Source organism: Heterocephalus glaber, unplaced genomic scaffold (assembly GCF_053883595.1).
Source record: "Heterocephalus glaber isolate CG9 unplaced genomic scaffold, H.glaber_assembly_v1.0 deba00001457, whole genome shotgun sequence".
NCBI lineage: Eukaryota > Metazoa > Chordata > Mammalia > Rodentia > Bathyergidae > Heterocephalus > Heterocephalus glaber.
In genome coordinates this window covers 38,678,711-38,704,158 of record NW_028258305.1, presented here as the reverse complement: position 1 = coordinate 38,704,158, position 25,448 = coordinate 38,678,711, and the positions used below count along the sequence as shown (strand labels likewise).

General features: G+C 46.7%; 1 protein-coding gene across 1 annotated transcript in view; it reads right to left on the bottom strand.

Moving 5' to 3' along the window:
* Alk (ALK receptor tyrosine kinase) overlaps nucleotides 1-25,448 on the bottom strand; it is a 703,900-nt gene that overhangs the window by 116,434 nt on the left and 562,018 nt on the right. The window contains exons 6-8 of the mRNA XM_004839247.4: nucleotides 16,231-16,362; nucleotides 9,796-9,927; nucleotides 7,443-7,543 (exon numbers count right to left, since the gene is read on the bottom strand). Of these exons, the coding sequence (XP_004839304.1) occupies nucleotides 7,443-7,543; nucleotides 9,796-9,927; nucleotides 16,231-16,362 (365 nt within the window). The remainder of the gene's footprint in view (nucleotides 1-7,442; nucleotides 7,544-9,795; nucleotides 9,928-16,230; nucleotides 16,363-25,448) is intronic.

The following is a 25,448-nucleotide window of genomic DNA, read 5'->3' as shown; positions in this document are numbered from 1 at the left end:
AATTAATTATGTCCGATTGCAATTACAATAGCTGTTGATTACAGTAGCCCATTAGCACGTATTCTGGCAGAGGCAACCACATCACAGTAAGTGGGGACAGAATGCTCTAGATGCTGAGGTAAGAATTATTTTGGCGCAGAAATCTCAGTAGGGCTGCATTTGTCGGATCATTGAGGCTCAATGAGGAGTCTTCTTGCTGGCTCCTATCCTTGAGGGGCTACACAATTAATTAATTAATTATTGATTAAGTGCATTTATTGGGCATGTTCTCCTGGTGCTACTGCTGGAAAAAGAATGCTCCCAACCTGCCCACACATTGCTAATAGACTGAGAGGAGAAATAAGAATACACAGCGTCAGCAGCAGTGACTCCCTCGAGTCTGAGGAAGGCAAAAAGAAGGGTGATAATAATTGCTGCCATTCATAAAGTGCTGTAAAGATTACAAAGAGCTTTCACATTTTCATCAGATGCTAGTAACAACCTCACACAGCAACTAAAAAGGTATTTTTTTCCTCCCTAATTAGTAGCTGTGACTTGCTTGAGGTGGCTCACAAGCAGGGCACACCTGGGAGTTACACTCAGGTGCCTAAGTCTAGTCCAGTGATCTCGGAGTGTTTACAGATTTGGTTCTGGGGTGGGACAGATCTTCTCTGAATTGTGGCTTTGCCCCTTTCTAGGGTTGACCTTGGGCAAGACATCCAGCTCTCTGGGTCCCAGTTTTTGAATTAGTAAATGGGGTTTACAATTCCTCACAAATCTGTTTTGATAACAGAAAATGGAGGTGAAATCCTTAGCACAGTGCCAACCTTACACTGTGGGACCAGAATGACTCCATTTTGTCCAAAATGGAGCAGTCTCCTTTGTTCTCTCAAATTTGTGCTTGATCTGGGACAAAAGACATGATCTGTAACTCAAGATTCCTAAGCTCATTACTCAGCCATCTGTTTGCCCTAGAAACAAGTGTCCCGGGCCCACTATCTATAGGACAATCTGTTAATGTGCTGACTATCCACACAAGGTGGTCATGACCATGAGTCAAGATGTCTGCTGACCAGCAGTACGTGACAGTAGACCACTAACCTTTGTCCCCATTTTTCTTGTAAAAACCTATACGTAATCCCCTTCAACCCCCAATGAGCCTAGCCAATCAAAATTCTACACTTCATACTTGCTAAATATTAACCAATCATATGGCTACTAATGACCAAAGCTTGTTGTATTCTCAATAAAAACCCTGCTAATTTGGAACTTGGGGCTCTCAATCTCGATCCGCTGTGTCGGTGACAATCGAGAGTCCCTGCTTAAGCTTGAATAAATGACCCTCGTGTGCTTACATTGGAAACGGCCTCCTGGTGGTCTTTGGGACTTCGTAATCTGGGCACAACAACACTAGGAGATTGATATTTTAAAAACATATCCGGAGTTGGCTTCCCAAATACTAAGAGTCCCTTTCCCCAGCCCTAAGAGACGACTTCTTTCTCCAATGGTGAAAAGAGTCAGGGTGTCTGAGGGCTCTAAGGAAGACTTTAGGCTTGCTTATAATGTAAGGTAGCTAAGTGATCTGTAAGTGACCCGAAGACCAGAGCCTTTCATACTGAAAATGTTTCCTTAACTTTTCTCTTGAGTAAGCCCTCCAAAGAGATCCCACATTCCTCTGGTCTCTCTCCTGGCATGGCCTGCCACATGGCAGGTTTGAATTCCCTTTATCTTGGCACCGGTCCCCAACTATTCACAAAAGAAGTTTCTACCACCACCACAAAGTGTGCAGCACTGTGGCCACACGAGAGCAGGGACCGGTCCTCTGTCGACCCTGCTAGGGACTATCTTATTCTTCCGCTGGTCAGCAGTAAGCTACGACACAGGGAAGGATGAGGAAGTGGAGAAAGGGGAAGATTCCTTCTCCCTGGATAAGCACATGTTCTAGGGAGAAGGGATCCAGGATCCAGGAAATGAGTCCCTGACTTGGGATCAAGCTTGAGCCCTTGGGGGCAGCCTCTGCTTCCTGATTAGCTGACCCAGTGACCACATGAGGCACACAGTGAGCAAATGGCCTGTGGGTGAGCAGCAGTGTCATCCTGGCACCTCCATCTTGTTCCTGGTGGTGAGGAATCCACAGCAGAGAGTGAACATGATGCCCGATGCCCTTGAGGCTCACAGTAACCCCTGAAAGCCAAGGAGAAACCATCTGTCCCAGCAGGGCAGTGTGCTAGGAAGAAGCCATGAGTCATTGTCTGGGTTTGGTCTTGACTTGTATTTGCTGGTTTGGGTTTTGGGTACATTTCTTTCCTGGCCCATGGGGACAGGGTGCTCCCATCCCTTGGGCAGCCCACATGCCTGACCCTGGCCCTGCTCATGGGTAGGGAGGCCCCTCACCTGTAAGATCTGCTCCGTGCAGTATGCTGAATCCAATACTCCTGCTCATCTCCCAGGCCTCACTCTGTTAAGGGTTTGGTGGTGGCTGCCCAAGGCAGAGCCCTTCTGCTTTTGGTTTTTCCTCTACCTCAGGCCATCTTGTAATTATTATTATTACTTTTTTCTTTTTTCCTTGCCTTCCCACAGTGGGTTTGCCATTGGTTTCATAAGCGTTAAGAACACAACAGTCAGAAAAGTTCTTCCCTTTTTTTCTGTCTTGCAAGCCCTATTTGCCTGCCTGCAGGGAAGAAGTGGGAGCAAGCTTGAATAGGCCCAATCAACAAAGCCATGACTCTCACCTTATTTTGCTTCTGTGTCACCCTGAAAAGCTGGAGGGAAAGGAAAGGCCTTATTTCCAGGAATGATCACCAGCACTCTGAAAAGCCTCACAAAATCAACCAGAAAGCAATTTACTGAAAACTCCCCCGGTCTCCAGCCTTCTGGGCACTGCCACTGCAGGAGACTTTTCCTCAGAGGGCTCTGAGTGGGGCTTGTCCATGGCAGAGGGCTATTCCAGTCTCTTGCCCCGTGCCTCCCAGGGGCACATTTGCTGGTTTTACTGACATGGAGCACGGGCCTCTTTCTCTCCAGGCTAGCTAGCCATGCAGACTTGGAGGAGCCCCACGCGTGCCTTCTGCTCTGAACTCAGCAGCACCCAGCAGCTAAGCAAAGCTGGCTTTTTTTTTTTTTTTCCGAGGCAAGGCTTTATTGGGGGAAAGACCTGCCCAGGTGCCTCCAACAATGATGAGAGAGAGTGAACCGGGTTGGGGTGAGGTTTATAAGGGATTGGGAGAGCATTGTGTGTAAGTGGGTGATTAGGTTGGTGCTAGTGACGAGGGTGGAAACGATTGGCTGGTTTGAACTGAGAGGCGAGAAAACTTTCTGGTAGGAAGGAGGCAGGGTGGGGTAAGTTTCATTTTCCTGTTGCAAGTCAGTTTTGATTCCCCAACATGACTCATTTCCCATGTGAGGGGAACTCTATCACTGGCCTAAACCAAATAGTTGGGAAATAAACGTACGGTTTTTTTTTGGAGCTAGGTCTTACTGTGTAGTTCAGGCTGGCCTTGAACTCAACATTTAGCCCAGATGTGCCAAGCCTCTTCCCTCAGCCCCTCAAGTGCTGGGGTTACTGGTGTGCACCACCGCACCCAGGCAAAAGGTGGCTTTTTATCACAAGGGCTTGGTGTCAGGGCAGAAGGGTCCTGGCTGTGTTTCAGGATACTGTGTGTGTGTGTGTGTGTGTGTGTGTGTGTGTGTGTGTGTGTAGAGGGGAAAGTTGGCCTTGGCTTTGGTGAGATCAGAAAATCAGTGGCTGGTTGTTGACCATCACAAAACTGGTGGGTCACAAGCCACTTCCTGGGTCCCTGGCCTTCCTGCAGCTCTCAGAAGGAAAACTGCTTCCATATTTTGGAGGGGAAAGAAAATGAGGAAAGCCCCCTTTTTCCCCAGGGGCCTTGTTCTGGCCTAAGAACATGTCTGAAATTATTCTAGTCACATGCAGGCTATTCAAATAAGACAGAATTTCAAACCACACAGGGCTTGTTGAGACAGGCTTCCAGGATGTGTGAAAGGCAGGGGAAGGGGAGGAGAAGGCCCCTCCCATTCTCCTGTCCTCTTTATTACCAGCAGCTGCAATGCTAGACACATCGGAGTGTGTCCCAAAGCCCAGGCAGACTTGAGCAGGTCTGACAGCAAGCGAGCACATGAAAGCCACTGTAAGGCTCCCCTCCCCGGTTGGCAACTTTAATTATTGAACTGGAGCTCAGTGAAATAAAAAATAAAAATAAAATAAAATCAGAATATATTATAAGTGGCTCCCCAGTTTCCTGCAGAGAATAGCTTGTGGTGGAGAGGGGGAACCGAAAACCACAATGCTCTCTCTGTCTGTGGCTGGGCTAGGCAGAGGCCTTTAAATATTCATGCCCCATGTGCAACTGTGCAGAGAGAGGGAGGAGGCAGTGCCTTTAGCAGCACTGGCTGGCTAAGGAGAGGGCGGTGACGGCTGATGGCTGCAGGCAGCTAGGTGCTAGCTGCTGTGCTTCTGCAATGCCTTGAAAGTTGCGTTGGGCATAAGGCACACCCTAGCTATGTCTCCATTATTGATGGGCATCTGACCTGGTTCGACATGCTCTCTAGACCCTTTGTCTCCTCCACGTCTGCTACCATGCCATCACTGCTTACCTCCCTTCCGACTCACCCTTCTAAAAGGCAAGTGATATGACAGTTTGGGGCCACAGGTAGTGGAGGGAAACTCTTGCATGGGCTCAGAATGAATTTCAGGCATGACTGGCAAGCACTGCTATAGCCAATAAACCTCAAGTTTTGATGTGGAACCAAATTACCAAGGGTGGGGCCTGACAAGGCCAGGTCCCTGGGTCCACTTAGTGATGTCACTGAGGAGGTCCAGGATGGGGGCCAAGAGTCCCGATTCATCACATTTTCCAGGTGACCACCCAGGCTTACTAGTTGACTTGTTCCTAGACTGTAAAGGAAATTCACTGAGGATAGCACTTCTATGGGGATCCACCAATGTTTGTGGGGTTTCTTGAGCGAGCATTTTAAGATATTCTGCTACACATTTACTTCCCGAAGACCAGGACTGGCCTGGGTAACGAGAAGGTGATGTCTGAAGGGCATCAGCCTTGCAGCTCGGGTTGGCCGGCTGTCAGTCCCTGTGGGCCCAACTCTCGTCAGGGACCTTATTTACATCACCCACCTTCATGCCCAGCCAAGTGGGGTCCCTTTAGGGTTGGTGACGTTTAAAGGCCCCATGTTTTTTAGGGGGCACAGGGGATCAAACTCAGGACCTTGTGCTTTTGAGGAAGGGAGGCAGGCGTGGTGCCACTGAGCTAAATCCTTGGCCTGAAAGGCCCCATGTTAACCTCACATTCTTCCATAGCAAAACAGCAACCATTTTCCTGCCACCAGAGTTCAGCCAACCTGGGAAAACGAAGTCAAGTTCCTGCCTTCTGCATTTAGGGTTTGAATAAAATAAATCGTGGGGCTTACAAACCTGGAAACATATATTTAGGTTATTTTGCTGGACAAAAATATTGCTCTCAATATTGGGAAGGCAAAGACCCATCAATCATCATTAGATGAATGATCTGAAAACCTGTGAATGTGAAATGATGTGACTGTAAACATATATAAACATGAAGAATGTGCATGGGAGATGGACTTACTCCCTTCCCTTCCTTAAGTCTGCTGAGCCAAGTGCTGGAAAAGGGCAGGAAACAGCAGAAATCGCCTAGGGCAGAGCTGACTGAGGGGAAAATAAAGTACGGTAGTGAAAGAAAACACCTGTTCAGCTATCGATCAACTCAAAGGTTATTACAGAAATGATGGAGTATTAGAAAAATAGCGCTTTTACCTTGGCATTTCTTTTTCTGAGATTAAGCTCATATTAAATCTAGTGAGGAATACATTTAAAGACCGAATGCTCTTAAGGATGACCCTTTCCTCTCCGGTGGGCCAACCATCTGTCCTCATTCAGATTTCCGCTTAGGAAACCTTCCTTTCTAAGTATCAGCTCTGAGGCATCTGAAAAATATCAACAATGACTGTAATCCCACCATCTGCATCAGATAGCAGGGTTTCTCAAATACAATTTAAGTCAATGAATCCATTTATTTCCATTAAGACTTCTCCCCAAAAGAATTTAAGGTGGCTCAGAGAGACATAAAATGTAGTAAGATGACATAAGCTAGAAGAGAGTGAGAGATGGGGCAAAGGTCGAATTATAGAACCGAGTCAGGAGTGAGGCGGCTGCAAACTGCACATTGTGAAGTTCTATTTACTTACTAAGGAGAAGCCCCAGCTTTAACTCAAGCATTCCTCTAATTAAAAAGTCATTTATATATCTTTCTATTCTTTGTTTTATGCCTGTGAGTTTTTATTGCACGAGAAACCTGAAGGGCTAGAAGCCCTCCTTCAGCAGGGGTGGTCCTGTCCTCTGTATTCTGCTGGCCCACGGTCCTCCTCCCTGGGGTTTCTACCTGCTAGCGAGGGAAGGTCAAGCTGCCCAGTTTCCCAATGTCCACAACTTGAAGGGAAACACACTTATCTCTGAAACCAAAACAGGTAGGAATTTCTTCTGTGACGTCCCCAAAAGGACTAGCTAAATCAAAGCCAAGTGCTGCTGTCCCAGTGTCTGCCATATGTGGATCAGGGTGCCTGGGGAGCACAAAGGAGCCCAAAGCATGGCCTGCCCTTTGAGACCTTAGAGTCTGCTTTTTGGCTAATGTCTTGCTCTCTCTTTGAGTGTTTATGCAGGGTGCTGATTACTGTAGTGCTCACTTTGTGATGGGTACTCTTTTAAACCCTTTGCAAATATTAATCTATGTAAAACACCACTTTGGGGCAGACACCATTGCTATCTCCATTTTGCAGGCGAGGAAACTGAGTCCCTGTGATGATCAAACAGCCATCTGAGGTGGAACATGTCTCAAATTCAGCTCATTTACTCTGGAGTCCATGAGCTTCACCACTGTACCATGGTGGGGGGTGGGGGGTGGTTTAAGCATATTTCTTGGCCCCTAGAGATCATGACCACAAGTGAGAGAACATGGTGTTCGGCCTCCTATCCTCACTTGAAGAGATAAGAGCTTCCAGAACCACTTGGGTACGTGGCTTTAGAGCCCTCATAGAATGCCACTGATGTCTTAATGAAATTTATGTGAATCAAATTTCTGGTGCTTTATAATATTTGAAATGTATTATAAGAGCCTGATATTTTAAAAAAAGGATCTTGTAGCAAGTCTTTTGTACATTGTTGTTATCTTCCCTGTTTTGCGTTAGGAAACATTTTCTGGGTTTGCTTAAATTAAAGTCTTACGGGAAACAGTCCAGTGAGCTGAGCAAGGGTGTTTGAAGAAAGGGTCTGTGTATGTGAGACTTTATCGTGCTGGTGGAAGCGGCCTGCCTGAAGCATGGCAAAATGACCTTCTTATTATCCTGCCATCCTGGGTTCCTGTGGAAGTGAGGGGTGGGAAGAGAAGGCAGGGAGGTAGAGGAGCACTGAAACTTGCCTCACACGGAGAGTTCTTTATCGGTGCAGGAAATGTGGCACTGGTCACGGTAGCACTTTCAGGACTGGGGACATCGGTGGTGCTGAGCAACAGGGCATGGTCTGGGGGAGAGAGGTGAAAAGTTACAAACATACCAGTTTTGCGAACTGAGAGGCCCAGGAGTGAGAGTCAGTGGGCTCTACGTGGTTATTATCCAGGCGAGGAATATCTTTGAGAACATTGGTTTCTAGCCCATTGTGGATAAAGAAGCTCACTTGTTATTGTCAACAAACCCTGACTCATGCAAAGACTTGAATTCCAAACTGTCTGTGAGGACACCACACCGTGCATTGGGCTACTACATCCTGTCTCCTGGTCTTGGCCCACGTGTAGCCTGAAGTACCCTCAGCACTCCGGCCCCACCCTTCCCATTGCTGCTCATGGCTGTAGTTGACCTCCGAAGGGCTCTATGACCTTCCCTGTCCCCTGTTCTGAAGCTCAAGTCATCTGGTGTCCCATGTTCTTCCCAGGGAGACTCATTTTTTTTGTTTTCTCTTTTTTTCCCCCAGCATTACTTGGCCTGTAAAGCTGGGAGATGATGAACTGCCTATGTAGCAGCAGTAAGGGACATTTTTAAACCTCCAGGGACTTCGGAGCATTTTAGAGATGGTCAGTGTTGTGGGGGTAGGAGCCGCAGCAAGCTCTCAACTCTTTAGGGTCCTTAGAACCCTAGCGTGACTCTAGTCTTTAGCTTCTACCTTTCTTCATCTCTTGGGAAAGTCTGCTATTGAGCTGCTACAAAGTAACAGTTACTGCTATTGAGCTGCTACAAAGTAACAGTTACTGGTGGGTCCAGAGCAGAGTGACCCACAGGCCAGAGATCTTAGGAAGCATGAGGCAGAGCCAAGGAGCTAGAGTTCTGTGACCAGGGAAAGAAAAGCCATCATGGGGGTGGGTGGGTTCCAACTGTTGTATTTTCATACTTGAAGCCCTGCCATTCTGGGACAGGGGTAGTTCAGAATCTAAGAGGACAAATCATGATCCATGAGTAGAATTCATGGAGAGGTGGAGCTTGCCTTGAGGCAAGGAAAATTGGTCTGTGATTCCAAGTTGTTAAACAATGACATGGATTATTCTTGGAGGCAGTGAGAGCACCCAGAAGGGCTGGAGAGTTATTTCCTAAGGGTGCTGTAGGGGAATCGCCAAGCTGAGGACAGAGACATGAAGAGCATGCCTGGCTTTGAGCTCTCTCTGCTCCTGCAGACACGGTGCTGAGGATGATGCCACGTGATAAGGAGGCTGGGAGGAGAAGTAGGAGCTCCTGGGCCCTCCTCATTTGGTGAGGGGCCTCCGTGGAACCCTCCTACAGCTGTGGTGACTCAGCCTTACTTCTGTGGGCCACTAAATGTCCTGGACCCAAACCACCTCACCCCGATGTAGCTAGCTCCTTCCCAGTTGATGTGGATGTTGTCCTCTCACACACTTTTATTATGACTACTATTACTTCTTAAAATAATCCATAGGGTGGCTAATCTTTGCTTGGGAAGGAAGGGGGTAAGTGGGTCTCCAGTTCCACCAAGATGGGGAGATTGTGGGGAATGGGAGGAGAGAGACTCCTTTCCCACCAACCCTCTCCTGCACGGAGGTGCCTGGGGCCTGCCTGAGCCTAGCCACTAGGTACAGTCCGAGGCTGGGCCATGGCTGCATGGACTTGTTTCTCTAGCAGGCTGACTTTGGGAGCTGTGCTGGCACCAAAGACTCCAACAAAACAACTGCACGGGCTGGAACCTGAATCTGAAGTCTGCCCATTCAGGCGTGGGTGCCTATCTCTTGGGAGTATGGAGATCCTAGACTTCTCTGGCAGTGAAGCAAAGCTTGTGGGGAGGGTGGGCTCCAGTGACAGGAAGACGGGCGTTGTCAGCTAAAGCCATTCTGGGTAGGGCAGTGATGTCGAACCTTTAGAGACTTCAATGATATAAACAGCCCACTGTGGCATAAGTGGCATAGGTTTACCACCACTGGGATAGGGGACTGGCTAAGGAGGGAATGAACCAGATGTGGGCCAGTGTTCCCATGGCACAGCTGGACAAATGGCACAAGGCCTCTATGTGCTTTAGTTTCCCCAGTCATGAAAGGGACTGTGGCTTTCCCTGCCTCTCAATGAATTATGTAGCTGACCACATGATAGGACCTCATTTATTATAAGGATGGATTTTTATCATCGTTAATCCTTCCTCAAAGTTCTTATTTGAGGTAACAAAAGTTGACACAATCCGAGGAGCTTGACCAGATTTGCTCATTCAAAGGTCCAAGAAGGAAAAAAGAGAGGATTATATGTGAATACCCTAGGGAGAAGGGAAGAGCGGGGTTGTACCTTGGTGGTCCCAGGACCGGGCATCCTTCAGGGTCCCGACCTGCCACTGGGGCGCATGGGGCGAGAGGGTGCCTTGGGTCCAGCCACAGAAACCATCCTCAAAGTTGCAGTAGAAGCCAGCAGGAAGTTGATCTGTGGAGAGAACAGACGGGGACAGTTGCCAGGACTCCTGAAAGCAAAACAGGCGAACAACGAGCCAAATTAGCCAGGCATGAGCAAATTATCCTCATTAGTGACAGCTCCCCAGTCAGCATGTTTGGTGCCTAGCGATACTGATCATGATGATGAGAAGCCCTCAAATCCTAGATTGTGCACCGCCACTTTGTAATTTTCTGGTTGTCAGAAAATAAAATAGTAACAACAATAACGATTGCACACAGCACACATCAGTCCAGTTTTATATATGACAGAGCAGAGGTGCACAAATGTTAAGCAGCACGAAAAGGTCAGATAGCTAACAGGTAACCCAGCTGGGACCCGAACCCAGATTATCCGCTTCTCAGTTCTGTGCTCTTAATACCAAGTCACCATGAATGCGACCCCCGAGAAAGCAATGTACAATTCGTTAGAATACATTTCCAATGGTCCACACGAGGACGAGTGTGGCGGCAGCAGAGGCAGTGTTAGCAGGGTGTAGGTTTGGGTCTCTTGAGGTACCCTGTCTGCAGACACACCTTTTTCAAAGCCTTCCATGTGCGCCCCTTTATTTCCCTCGAAGTTAAGTGAAGCCGTGCAACTAGTTCTGGACAATGGCATGGGAGTAGAAGTGATGTGTATCTTATCTGGATTGAGGCTTTGAAAAGTCTTGTGTAAATCTCCAGTCTCTCTTCCCTTGCCTTTGAGGCAGGAGTATTCTTGTTCCTGAGGGTGCTGCTGTGACAAAGGTGCCCCCCCCCCACGCTTCTGTGGAGCAGGGCTCCTCTCACTTTGGCCCTCGCAGGACAGGTCCCATAAAGGAGACCTTAAGCCACTGCAGTTTGGCGGTGTCTCGTCATTGCAGCCAAACCTGGCTGATTCTGCTCAAACAATCTCAGTCTCTGTGGCCTCCACATCACCCGCTGGCTCAGCAGAAAGGGCCCACAGTCCTTTCCTCCACACTAGAGTGACCTCAGGTCCGACTGAAGAGAGAGTCTGTTCCCTAGACTATATATTTCCCAGCGGCCCATGGGAGGATGGGGAAAAGAGAAGAGGGCAAAAGAGTTCACTTCTCCAGCTTCCTCTGAGTGGCTCAGGGAGAGGTGGCCCGCAGTGGGCCAGCTCAGCAGCTCCCGGCCGGGCCAGGCTGCTACACCTCCACACAGGGGGAAGGAGTTCTCTAGCTGAGACCCACGGCTCTCCATGTCCTTCTCGGCAGTGGCAGGCTGACAAAGAAGGCCCTAACGCTTCCTGGCTGTGACAGCACCTGAGTGAATTATTACTCATTTCCCCTCGGTTCTCTGTGCATTTCACACTGAGGGAGAATTATAAATTAAACCAGGCTGTCACTGACTTGGAGCATCTCTTCCATTTATACCCCCCTAAAGAAATCATTTCCCCCCAGGCCCCTCATGTTCCTCTGATTAAAAATCCAAAAGCTAAGGAGATCTTTCTGTTTTACTTTTTACTTCCCCCTCAAGGGATCCCATATTCACTTCTTTTGCAGAAACTAACTGGCGTCTGGAAGTGACCTTCCACCGAGTGTCCTTCACTGTCATGCTTTAAAAACCAAGGGCCACAGTGGACGATCCCGGGCGGCAGGCGCTGGGCTGACAGAGGAGGAGGCAGGGCTGAGGGGCTGGGGGCCACGTGGCATGTCGCTCCCCATCCACCTTTCCAGGGTGGGAAGGGAGAAGAGGACTGACCGATGGGGACTGGCACCACAGCTGCTGCCTGTCCTACACTCACCAGCTCCTGCGGTGTGACCTCAGGCAGGTCGCTTCCTTGCAGCCTCAGGTTTCTCAAACCTAAAAGGGGGTGATAGTACCATCTACTTCCTAGGGTTATTTTTAGGACGAAATAAGGCAGACAGTGTGGAAACGTCTCGTGAATTGCCAGAGTCATACAGATATGAAATGGCAGCAGGGGAATTAATTATTATTCACACTTGAGTTAGGGGAACTTGTCAGGTTCGGTGCTCAGCCAGCCAACGCTACCCTGGCAGGGGCAGAGACAGATCCTGTGGTTGCCTCTCTGAAAAGGTCTCATGGTGGTGGCTCATGCAGTATCTCAATCTGTGCCTTCCCGGGCACGGGAATGAGGAACGCCGTCACACTGTCCTGTTTTGGGAAGCCATCCTGGTCCTGGCTGGCACAGGATCCAGGGTGAGCTGGGAATGGAAGTCCCATTTCTTGAGGGATGATTGAATAAAGGGAGAGAAGGCAGGCAAAACAGCAAAGCAGATCAATAGGCAATTTACGTGACAATTAAACCTTGAAGAGAGAATAGAGCTGAGAGGACTTCCCTTACTGAAGCACAGCTGGGTCTTGGGAAATCACTCATAAGGCCAATTGCTGAGCACAAGGTTGACCCTCAAGGTTGGTCTCATGGCATCAACTATGGAACTATTGCAGGTAGGGAGTCCCGGGCCCACCTGGCCTGCCAATTTAGAATCTGCATTTGGAACAAGCTCTTCAGGTACTTTCTGAGCACCTTCACGTTTAAGGAGCATTTCTCCAACGGGCCCCCTTCTTGAGCTGCAGCCAGGTAGTTCACTGGCTGGGTGGCAAATCGGGCTGTGTGAGGGTCAATCAATCCTGCCACATTTGGCAATTATGACATCTGATTCCACTCTAAGACAGACAAATTGGTGGAGTCACAGAGATGTGACCTCAGCCACAGCTGCAGGAGCTGCCAAGTATAAACTCCAGGCCAAATGACACCACTTCTTTTCCTCCCTGTGTGACAACTCTGTTAACATTTTTGATAAATATGTGTTATACATTTCCTTGAAAATGTGGAGTCATGGGAAAAATGTTATAAGAAATACATCAAAATATTATGGCTATCTCTGAATGTGTGAGGAGGAAGATAATGGGCAATAGTTATTTTCTCCTGTGCATTTTTCTAGATTTTCCAGGTATTTTACAAGTGGCATGCTTTATATTACAACAAAGAAATACATATTTAAAAAATGTTTTTGCCTAGTAGGAAGAGTATCCCATGTCCAGGGAGGGGAAATAATGTGTCTACAATAGCCAGGAGTCAGTAGCCCATCCAGGGAATGAAGTGGGGGAGGCCCACTTTCTGCGGGGCTGCATGCCATTGAGGCCATTGGTCAGGACGCTGTCAATGGGACACAGCACCTGGGATGTCTCACTTGGATTTGACAATGTTTTTAATTGTAAATGCAGGAGTACTGGCAGGTATTATGTTACAGAAGAGGAGACTGAGACCCAGGGGTGGAGGTCCATGAGCTGACTCCTCTCTCCTTCCTCCACAGGAAGATAGAGCTGAGTCTTGTTCATGTGTGGCTCTTCCTGGCCCATTATTCCTGGGGGAGTCTAAAGCCAGGCTCAGTGCTTAGCACAGCCAAAGCTAGAGACTCCTACAGTGGATGAGATTGGCCTGCAGTGGTTGGGAATGTGGGCTCTGAAATCACACTGAGTCTGAGTCATTGCTTAAGCCACCGGGAAAGGATGACTTGGATCGAACTCACTCTGGCTTCCTTGTCTCTGAGATGGGGACGGCAGCACTGCCTAGGATTGTTGTATGAAATAAATTAACACCTGATGAGTGTTTAGAGCAGCACCTGCACACAGTAAGGGTTCACTAAATGTCAGCCAGCATCATTGCTGTTGTTATCCTCATGGGGATGGTTTCCAGAATCAACAGTATAACAAGGAAAGCAGCAAAAATGCCAGAAAGAATAGGCCACACAAACAAGGAAAAAAAATATTTACTGAGAGTTCTGCTAAGAGCAGAATAAGAAAAAGATTGGACTGAGTCTCCTCCTGGATTGAACTCTCCCTGCTAGCAACTGATTTCTCCAGCAAAGTGAGGGTGTTCTCCAGGGTGGAGCTGTCATTCTGAGAGCATGGCTGAGCAACTTTTCAAATGTGGCTGAAAAGGCCACTGGTCCCTAGGTATCTGCCTTCGGTACCCAAGCTCGGCTGCCCTGAAGCCAGGGGCTGGCTCTGGAAATCCATGATGGCGAGCCCCACAGTGATGGGAAAATGTCCACAGTAACAGGCTGGATTCCAGAAGGCTCAGTACTCTAATCACAGCTCTGTCCTAGACATGCTGTGTGACCCTGAACAAATCAATTACCTTCTCTGTGCCTTCATTTTCCCAACTGTAAATCAGGGCAGAGCCTATCTGGCCTGTGTCCCAGCTGGGGAGTGGGTATCAAAAGACTTTTAAGAGGCAATTGCAAAATCATACAGCTCAGAGGCACTGCTGAAAATACTGCAGACACAAATAACTAGAGAGATACACAGAGAGGCCACTGCCCCCAGCACCGTGGGCCGGCTCACCTGCACTTCTGGCCCAGTGCATGGTGAGAATTCTGTGAGAAAGGCCAGGAGCAGAATAAAGTGAAACAAGTGCCTGTCTGCAGTTCTTCACTGAGATTTATCTAAAAACACACGCCATAACTCCATTATAATTGGAACGCTTCACTTGAAAATTACATTAAAAAACGAGGTTTTTAAAACTGAAAAATGGACGTCTTTATTGGTTTGTTTAAATGAGAATAAATAAAGACCCCCGAGAGGCCCAGAGGACTTGGGGGACATTGTTAAATTTTAAAAGTTATTTTATAAAATTTTTTGCAGGCTAGGGGTGTCTTGGGACTGGTGTGTCGGAGAAGTGAACTGTAGTCTGCTCCTGGTCTGGTTCCCCCAGGCAGGACTCTGCCTCACCCTTTCCCCGCTGAGGCTCCCCTGCTCCATCCTCTGTATTTGTCTTGGGCTTGCAGTGATTCGAGGACAGAAACCGTGAGCTTTGTCCCGCTCTAGGATTCAGAGCATTTTCTAGCTCACTCTGCTGTTCTAGAGGCGTTCGTGCTCTGGAGTGATGACTCCCATGAGGGTGCTGCTGGGAGCACTGTGTTCAAGTGTGATGGGCCCTGGCTGGGGGCCTACTCAGTGTGGCCATCTGTGTGGCTACAGCCAACGGTTTTCTTGTATGGAGCTCAAGTTTCTCAACTCATTCATTCATTTCCATCAAGAAATAATCCTTGGAATCATGAAGACAGTGGCACCAGAAAGATGCCCAGGCCCAATATACACAGAGAGAAATAGAGACATGGAAAACACCTCTGTAAAACATAGTGGATGCATGTGTGTAGGATGGCTAAAGTGAAAAGGCAGATAGGAACAAGTGCTGACAAGAGGTGAAGGAATTGGAATCCTCATATACTGCACGTGGGTATGTAAGATGATATGGCCACTCTGGAAAAAGTTTTTGACAATTTATCAATATGTTAAATGTAGAGTTACCAGACAACCCATGGATTCTGTTCCTAGGTGTATACCCATATATGAGCATAGGCTCACAAAAACACTTGTATAAAAATGTTCACAGCAGCATTATTAATAGTAGCCAAAACCTGGAAACAACCCATATGCCAATGAACTTATGAGTGGATAAGAAAAATGTGGTATATCAATATAATGAAACATTCTGAAATAAAAAGGGATGAAGCACTGATATATGCCACAATGTGCATGGACCTCAAAAACAGTATGCTTACTGAAAGAAAATCACAAAAGGTCCCCTATTACATGAGTCAGTTTGTATGAAATGCCCAGAATAGGCAAATCTACAAAAACAGAAGATTAGAAGATTAGGACTAGTGGCAGAAAGGACAGAGAGCAATGGGGAGAGACTGCAAGGGGATCCTTTTTTTGAGGTGGTGAAAATATTCTAAAATTAGATAGTGGTAATGGTTGAGCAATCCTATCACTATTCTACAGAATATCAAATTGTACATTTTAAATTGGGTGAATCATATGGTAAGTGAATTAGATCTCAAAATCATTATCGGAAAGTAATGGAAGTGATTATGGCTGAGTTGGGGGTAAGGGTCCAGAGGCAGAAGCAGCAACTGTACTGGGAGGATGGCTGGGGCTTCCTAGGAGAGATGGCCCTTGAGACAAGTACTGAAAAGGTAGACCTGAAAGTGAGGCAGGTGTGGAACGGAGAGCTTCCAAATGTCCCCCCAGTGTTAGGCTTTGTCTTGCGCATTTTCTCTGTGCCTTGAGGATGCTGAGAACATACTTTAGAAGACCCTGTTCGGTTTTTAATGTATGTGACCACAGACCATGGAGGACTGCAGTTTCCCGACCACAGGTCTTAGCTCTTTCTCCTAAATACTGTGTATTGCCAGAAGAGCAGTGACGAAGCTCACTGGGTATCAGGATCTGTCCGAGCCCACATGCCTCAGGTGGTGGGGACAGGAGAGGCCTTCAGGCAGGCCAGGCTGGGGCAGGGTGGCCACAAGGCCCATCTACTCACTGCACAGCTGGCCCTCATCTTCTCCCTGGGCGCAGTCCCGGTGGAAGTCGCAGGCCTGCCCGAGCTGGACGACTGTCCCATTCCAACAGGCGAAGGAACTCTGCAGGGCCATCTTGGAGCCTGGGGACGTTCCTAGAGAACACACAGACACATTTCCCTCATCAGTTTGGGTGGCTCCAGGCATTGGCTGGCCCTGTGGGAAGGCAACAAGGAAAGCTTCCCGCTGCCCTGCCATTCTACCCCAAGGTCTGACTGAGACGCCTGCATGTCAATGTGGCCACAGGAAGGCCAACCTCAGCAGGCCGAGAGGACGTCCCCCCACCGAGCCCCGCCAACCCGGCCTGCTGGGGATCTCACACTGTAGTGATGGTGAGTGGCCAAGTGGTAGAGGTCTGTTCCATGTTCCACAAACTCTATGTTGGCCTCAAACCCATGCTTTAGTGTCCCAGGTGGACACACTACAGGTGGACACTTGTCTGCACGATCAGCCCTATCCTCAAGACCAACAAACACCTCATCCAGTCTGTTCCCTTTCTGCTGCCTTTTGACCCCAGATTCTATTAATGGAATGACTTAGGGAGTGGATTCTAGAGACATACAGTACTTCTCCTGTGAATTGCAAAGCACACCATTGTGGGAGCTGGGCCCCGAGTCCTGTAAGATTGGCTGTGTGAGGCTGACCATGTTCCTTGTCTATCTGGCCTACCTACTCTTTCATAACAGGAAGAAATTTGACTGTGTATTTAAGCTTTGCTCCCACTCTAACATTCTTAAATAAAATCATATTTTCTAGGGGGAAGCAAGGTCAGTTTATGAAGCACATAGTAGCAGTTACTAGTTTCTGTACTAAGAATAGGGCATTATGATAATGAGTTGGTGACCACTCATGTCTCTGCAGGCCTCACAGATCCAGGCCAAGGAGGGTGCAGGCTGGCCTGGCCTTGTCTTTCCTACTGAGTGGAAAACGTTGCCAGGGTGCCACTCAGGGCCTGCCTGGTGTCTCCTGCACCTCAGCTGCTGGATGGCAGGAGGTGTGGGAGCCTCTGCCCCGTGGAGATGAGTGGGTGGAGCCCACCTGAGTTGACATCCCAGGTATGGCTGCCTTACCCTCTTTCCTTGTTTTCCAGCTCCACCCCCTTGGTAGCTGTTTCCTCAGCAGTCACCTCAGCCCCATCTCACCCACCTCCGTGCTTAGGCTGGTCAAGTCTCCCGCCTCCCTGAGCCTCAGGCAGGAGGGTTCTCCAACCCCAGCTGCAGAATCAGACTTAGCTGATTCTGATGTGAAACACTCCAGGGCGGGTGCTCTTTAATATCTAAAATTTCATGATTTTCTGGTTCATTCAAGTGTTCCTAATGACACAAAAACTAATATGAAGTCCAGCCTATTTGCTCCCAGAGTTCCTCTGCCTACCTTAGTGTGTTGGGCTCTGTGAGGAAGGTAGGCAAGTCTTAACAGTGGGTCTTAGCATTTCCTAAATGAGGGAATTGAGGTCAGAGAGGTTCAGTGACTTGTCTAAAGTCACACAGTCAGCACACGAGATACAAACCCAATTTTCTGGACCTCAGAGCTGCTTTTTTCCATAAGATGGAAGGGAAATACTATAGGTAACCTTGTGCCCTCTTTTACAGGCTAGACCAGATAAGGCTCAGAGATTACGCAGATGGCCACCTGGCATTGTCAGACTGGCCTCCAGCCTGGCCAGACAGTCTCTGTGACCCTGGGGGATGGGAAAACATGCCCCATGTCCTTCCTGGGAAGCCCTTTAACTTCTCCAAGGTCACCACGATCTAGGCCCAGATTGCCTTCGGTGTCATCTCCCTTTGCCTCTCTGTGAATGCTGGGCTGCAGGGTCATGGGATGGCGAACCCCCAAACCTGCTCTCCATCCAAGGCGTAGCTCACAGTCTCTACCTGTGACAATCATCACACCTTCTCCATAGTCATTTGGCTTTGGCTCTATTACCCTGGCTCTGGAACTTATGGACATGTTGCCATCTTCTCTATCATACTGTCTGAAGTTCTGGCCATGCTCTGCCTGAGCCAGGCCTGGTCCTTAGGAGAGCTCATACCTGGCTTGAACACTACATTACCCCTCTGGGGTAGGCTGACTAGTGGATCCCCGAATAACCACACCCTATTCTTGGCTGTGAATATTACCTTATACTGTAAAAAGGACTTTGCTGATATGATTAAAGTTCTCTAGATGGAAAGATTCTCCTGGATTATCCAGGTGGGCCCATAGGGTCCTCATCAGAGGGAGGTGGGAGAGTCAAAGTAAGAAGCTGAAGATGTGATGATGGAAGCATGAGTCTGGGGTGCTGGGAGGAAGGGGTCCTGGCCCAAGAATTGCAGGGGGCTTCTAGAAGCTGAAAAAGTCAGGAAAGTAGATATTCCTTAGATTCTCCAGAAGCAACCAGCCCTGCCCAACAGCATACCTTTAGCCCAATGAAACTGATTTCAGACTTCAGCCCTCCAGGGCTGTAAGAGAATAAATTTGTGTTGTTTTAAGCCATTAAGTTTGTGGCAGTTTGTTACATCAGCAATAGGAAATTAATATACCATCTAAACCCAGCTCCAGCTGAAATCACAGACCAAGTCATCTTAGGGTCAGCAGAAGCCCCACGTCGATTTAGATCAACTTCTCGGTTCTTTAACTTTTTGTGTGTGACTACGTCCTTGTGGTTTCCTAGCCTGCTCACCTCTACCTATTTCTTCCTTACAGAGAAGAAAAAATACCATCCCCATGCCTCAAGACAGCCTAAGACAAAGTTTCTCCCAAATACCTTATGCATTCTAAGTGCAGAGACGTGAATAATGAGAAGTCACCCTCTCTCCCACAATGCCCAGTTCCAAGTACTTTCAGATAACTCATCCCCCAGCAGAGTGACACAGCAGAAGAGAAGCACGTTCCCGAGGTGTTGACACGTGGGCTTGGCTTGGGGCCCAGGGACCTTGTCCCAGCCATTGAGGGCACAGAGTCATGATGCCTGTCTGTTCACTACGGACAGGGGAGCTCTATTATTTCCACTTTGGAGGAGGCAATGCGAAGTCCAGTGTCATTGCATGGCTTCTCTGCCCCTCTGTCGGGGCAAGGATATTGTTGCGGTTTGAATATAGTTTATCTCCCTTGTTCCTAACTCACGCAGGAGTTTTGTCCTCAAAGTCAGGTAGTAATAGAATTAAGGTGGGAACTTAATCTCACTATGGTGTTTAGAAGCGAGGCCTTTTGGAAGTGATTAGATTGGATTAAGTCGTTAGGGTGCCACCCGCCATGATTGAATCCTGATGGTTTTGTGAGCAACAGGAAAGAGATTACACATACTCAGAGATACATGTGTCCCTGCCATGATGTGACACAGCCAAAGGGGGTTCTCACCAGAGGCTGGGCTGTGGTATTTGGACTTCTGGCTGTGAGTTAAATAAACCATGAACTAAATAAGCCTCCTTCCTTGAAAAGGAGACTGCCTTATGTATTTTGTTATAGGAATGAAAAACAGACTGAAGTATTTAGGATTAAAAAGTTCTCCTTTGAATGTACTTGGCGATTTCATTTGAAAGGCATTTTTTCCTGTGCTTGATAATTAAACACAGTTAGGACTTCATTACTCTCGTTCTTAGCTCATTATAGAAAACAGAAGCAAACTCAAAAACCCATAAAGTCCCCCTACCTATGGGACAAATACAAGGTGTGTTCCTTCGTCTGTCTTCTTGAACACATGAGTGTTTCCACACACCAATTACTTGGCATTTCCCAAACAGGTCTTACAGCTTTTTTTTAAAAATACTTTTTCTTCATTCTAAAAACAAACCTATCATCTAAAGTTTGAAAGCAGGTTAAAAAGAAACAGGAATAATGTCCACCACCCAGAGGCCACCGTTTTTAACATTTTGGTTGATTGATCTTTAGGTTTTTTTCTGCCTATGCTTTAAAAGTGTGTATAGTCATGTCATATGTATGTAGGTCTTAAAATAATTAAGGTTATATCACAAGATTTTCCAAGGGCTTAAAAAAATTCCCTCTAAGAATACTCTTTTAATGGTTATAATATAGCATGATATGCACCATCATTTATTTAAACATTATTCAATGATTGGACTGCTACTCTGTTTATAATAACACTTTGAAGAATACCTTTGAGCATAAACCTTTGCCGACATTTCAGATTATTTTCACAGGATAGATTCCCAGAAGTGGAATTACTGAATCAAAAGGTATAAACATTTTAAGGGCTCTTGATACATATTGCCAAATTGCTTTGTAGAAGTTAATCCAATTTACAGTCTTTACCAGGTGTGTTCATACATGCACGTCCTTCGTATTCCATCCTGGCCAGCCCTGAGCATTAGTCTACTTTTAATTTTTAACTAAAGGGATCTCCCTGCTGTTTTATTTTAAATTTCTTTGATAGTGAGGTTTAATGCTGTTTTCACACGCCGGCAACTTTTTCTTTCCAGTGCTGTGCATGGAGCTGCAGGCCCCATACATGTTAGGCAAGTGCTCTACCACTGAACTACAACCCCTAACCCTCCTTATGTTTCTATACTTCATTAATAAGGATGTGAAACCATTTATTGTATGTGTGACATCTATTTAATTATACATATTTCATGTATATTTTCATTATGTTTGTAATGTATTTTAGTGTGGAAGCATTAAAAATTTTCATGTCATCTAAGCCTGTCTGTGTTTTCCTTGGTGATTTCTCCTTTTTTAATGCTTACAGAATTTGTTCCCTGAGCTCACTTTTCAATGTTTTGGGGTTGCCCTTCCCCTTGGGGATGCCCTCCACCCACCCTTCACCAATCAGGGACTCAGCAATGGTGATCTGGATGTTGTCACTTCATCCAGGACATTTTCATGGATTCTTCCTTTTCCCCCTCCATGAACAGTCTTTTTCCCTAGGCTTTTATAGCCCATCACTTCTTGCATTTAACACGGTGGACGGTCTGTCTCATATGACTATGGCTGTTTGTATGCCTGTGTTTCTGACCATATTGTGAGTGGCTTGAAGGTCGGTATTAAGTCTTAAGAGTGTACAATAGTGCCTGGTATATAGATCTCCCAACTTCAATGTTTGAAATTTGAACTGATCCTTCACTGAGGAAGTTATTATACCTATTTTTTGACTTTTTTAATTAGCCCATATTTGCCATACATGGTGCTCACATTCATCATAGGGAATTTGTACCTGTACATAATAAATCTTAATTCCTTTTTCCCATTTACCTCCCCTCCCTTTAACCTCTTTCCCTACCCATTTACAGCTTTGTTTCCATTTTTTCCTTGTTTTTAAATCCCTTTTCACTTCCTTCCCTTCCCTCTCCCACCTCTTTGTTCCCTTTTCCATTTGAACATGTTCTTCCTACTTCCCTACATCTATCCTCCATTTTGTTCCTTGTTTACCGTTAGTTTCTCACATAAGAGAAATACTGTGATATTTAAGCTTGTGTGTCTTATTTATTTCACTTAAAACTATGGCCTTGAGGTGCATCCGTTTAACCACTAATGACTCAAGTTTATGCTTCTTTATGGCAGAGTAGTACTCCACTGTATATAAATACCACATCTTTATTCATTCATTTATTGATGGGCAGATGGGCTGTTTCCAAGATTTAGCTATTATATACACTGTGCTACTACTATAAACATGGGTGTGCTATATCACTGTGGTATGATGCTTTTAACTCTTTCAGGAAGATGCCTAGAAGGAGAATAGCTGGGTCAAATGGAATGTCTAATTTTAGTTTTTTGAGGAATCTCCAGGCTGATTTCCATAGAGGTTGTACCAATTTACACTCCCACCAACAGTAGAGAAGGGTTCCTTTTCCCCACAGCCCCACTAGCAATCATTACTGATTTCTTGATGGTAGCCATTCTTTCTGGAGTCTCAGTGTTGTTTTAATTTGCATTTCTCAAATTATGTTGAACATTTTTTCATATATTTATTTACTTCTTCATCTGAGAAGTATCTATTCATTTCAGATACCTATTTTTGATTGGGTCTTTAAATTTGAGAGGTCCTTTTTTTTTGAGTCCTTCATATATTCTAGATGTCAGTCCTTTGCCTGAGGAGTAACTAACAAAATTTTTCCCACACTGTGGGTCGTCTCCTCACTCTGTTGGTGGTTTCTTTTGCTGTGCAAAAGCTTTTTAATTTGATGTGATCCCAGTTGTTGATTCTTTGTAATATTTTCTGTGTGGTCAGGGTTTTGCTCATAAAGTTTTTGTCTATACCTATGTCTTCCAGAGTTTTACCTGTTCTATCTTCCAGCAGATTTAGTGTTTTCTATTTTTACATTTAGATCTTTGATCCATTTTAATTTTAGTTTAGTGCATGGTGAGAGATATGGGTCTAGCTTCAATCTTCAGCATGTGAAAAGCCAGTCTTCCCAGCACCATTTTTTAAAGAGGCTATCTTTCTTCCAGTGAAGGTGTCTGCTGCCTTTGTCAAAGATGAGGTGGCTGAGTGTGGTTGGAGCTGTTTCTGTATCTTCTATTCTGTTCCACTGATTCTCTCTAGGCTCCACCTGTGAACATTGCTGCACTTGGAATCAAGCCCTTAATATATGGGTCTTTGGGGGATGCTTCATATTGAAGCCATAACAATGGGATTGTCCAGCTCTATGCAGGATGTTGTCTAACATCACTGCTCCCCCCTCACCTCTCCACCTCTTCTCTATTATACCTATTTTACAATTGAAAGCACAACAACCCAGAGTGATTGCATGGCTTGCTGAGGAACTGGTGGAAACCTGTAATCTTTGACACGCTGTTCTCCATCTTTTGTGCAGTGTCTGCCTGTGGGACTTATCCAAATGATGGATATCCTCAGGAATGTTGGTAGTGGGTGCAGAAGGTCAAGAAGTCAGTATCCCTGACCTTCACCCACAGGCAAAGACAAAGAGGAGGTCCAGGAGTGGATGGCAGTTCTGCTTTTACCTCTGGATGCACCCTGGATCTTATAAATTTTATCCCAGGAACCCTCTTCCTGGGTGGAGTTACAGCAGAAGTCCAAAGAAACCATCTGTTTCAGTCCTGCTGCAACCAACTTCTCCTAATTTCCTTTCCCAGCTGGAGACTTTCAGGCTCCCCAGCAGAGCCTCCTCCATACCCATACCCAGGGAGCTTCATGCTTACAAGAGATTCAGTTAGATGAATGCCTGGTACTCTGATGTCCACTGCCAGTCCAAACTCAGAACTAATGAGGCACAACAAAAAACAACTGCTCTGTCTTCTCAAGTTCTTTTTTTTATGAGGCCCATAAATTCCAAAGAAGAGAGTAGCCTGGTAAAGTGTTTTAATCAAGGGCCCAAGCTTCCTGAACAGCATCCTCTCTGAGGCACTGGATGGTGACAGCCTGCCTCCAGAGCAATAAGGAAGGGGCAGATGCTTGGACATAAAGAAACAGGGCTTGTTTCCTGCTGGCTCATGGATGCTGGTGGTTCCTGGCAATCACAGAAACATCTAAATGGCCTAACTGCAGGAAGGTAAGAGAGATCTGAGATCAAGCCACCCATGGGAGAGCTGGTGCTTGGGGATCTTTCCTTTACAGGGTCTTGTCTATGGGAATTTACTAATTAGCCTTTGAAAGAGCAGTTCGTACCAGGCTAACAATTGTCTTCATCCTTTACCTTTGTATAGCATTTTAACAGCTTGCAATGTGCTTTCCTAATCCTTCCTTGTTTGAGCCTCATAAGAACGTAGGAGAACAATTATTATTCCCAACTGATTCATTAGAAGACATTGCTTTTAAATAGTAAAACACTACGTCCCATTACCAGTCACTCCCCAGCTGCTTTGTCTGAGGTCTCACAGCTTCTAAACCACGGTCAAGAACACAGAGAACCTGGTCAGATGATGCAAGGGTGAGATCCTCTCCCTTGACTGTCTTTCAGGAGCGGCACTCTGGCCACTCTGGGGAGCCACTTGGGAAGAGACAAACACCTGATGATCAGGCTCCACCTGGACCGATGACATCCATACCTTTGGAGAAGAGGCCCTTGGCATTGGTTTTAAAAGTTCCCTGCTGATTCTTGCATACCAATTCTAAGGAGAGCCTGAGGAATCTGCAGCTGAGCACCTGGTATCTCAGGTGGACCCTCAACCCCGTTGCCGGAGCTGCCCTCTGGTACAAAGAGGGTGCCAATCTCAAATCCCAGCTCCAAGACCCCTCCCATCGCTCATGTCTGACTCTGGGGTGCTGGGCAATAGATGTTGGTGGCTGTATGTTTATGAGGTGGATTTGATGGAGTTGGTGCCAACTTGATTGATGCTGGTCATTGCTAATGACTCTTCCCTGAAGCCTTCCGCCCTTCTGTACATTTCACTAAGCCGCTCGCCCAGATAGCTTGCCTCATGTTGGCTTTTCCTGTCTCAGGCATCTTTCATTTGCCTCCTGGAACATCTCTCTTGAAACAGCATGCCACATTTGTTTGTCCATTTATCTTCTCTGCAGATGCAGGAGAAATTAGTTCAGGTTTGTATCAGCAACATGTGTGGCCCAGGTCCGGTTACGTGAATTGTTCTTCTACACCACAGGTGACCTGCTGGGTTCATTTGCTGGGAATGAATCCTTCTGCCTAGTTGTGCCTTCAAAATAGACACCCACACATACTCTCTTTCTTCAATTGTGTCTTGCAGATTCGATGTTATGAAATGTACACAACTCTTTTAACTCAAATTTCTTTTTTAAATGAACATCAAATTTTAGGGCACTTAATTAATTTTTAATTAAGGTGATTTATGTAGCATTAAAAAAGACACATTTGTCTCAGCTTTCTGGCCATCTCCTACCTGTTTGCTCTTGCCTGACTGATGACACTCATTAAAGGTGGGGAGTGGTGAGTGCTGCTCCAGTGAGAAGGGGGTCTTAACTCTTAATTTTAATTGAAAGGGAGATGATATGCGAAGCACTGCAACTAGAGGATGTGGGGCCAGGCCCAGAGTTGGGTTCAGGACCCTGGGCTGGCTCCCACCTGCTGGGTGGAGACCTAACATTTTCTAGGACTAGGAGAACCAGGTGCTCAAGGGTAAACAAGCCCAGAAACACAAAAATGGACAGTGACATGACGAGGAAGCAGTCAAATAGTGTTCACAGGCTAACAGCAGCAGTGCCCCTGCTGACGTTAATGGGGGTGTTAGAAGGCCTGCAAATGGTGTAAATTAAGCCTGGCAGAGAGCAGTCCTGCCGAGGGCCCCGGGCCTCATAAATTATAGT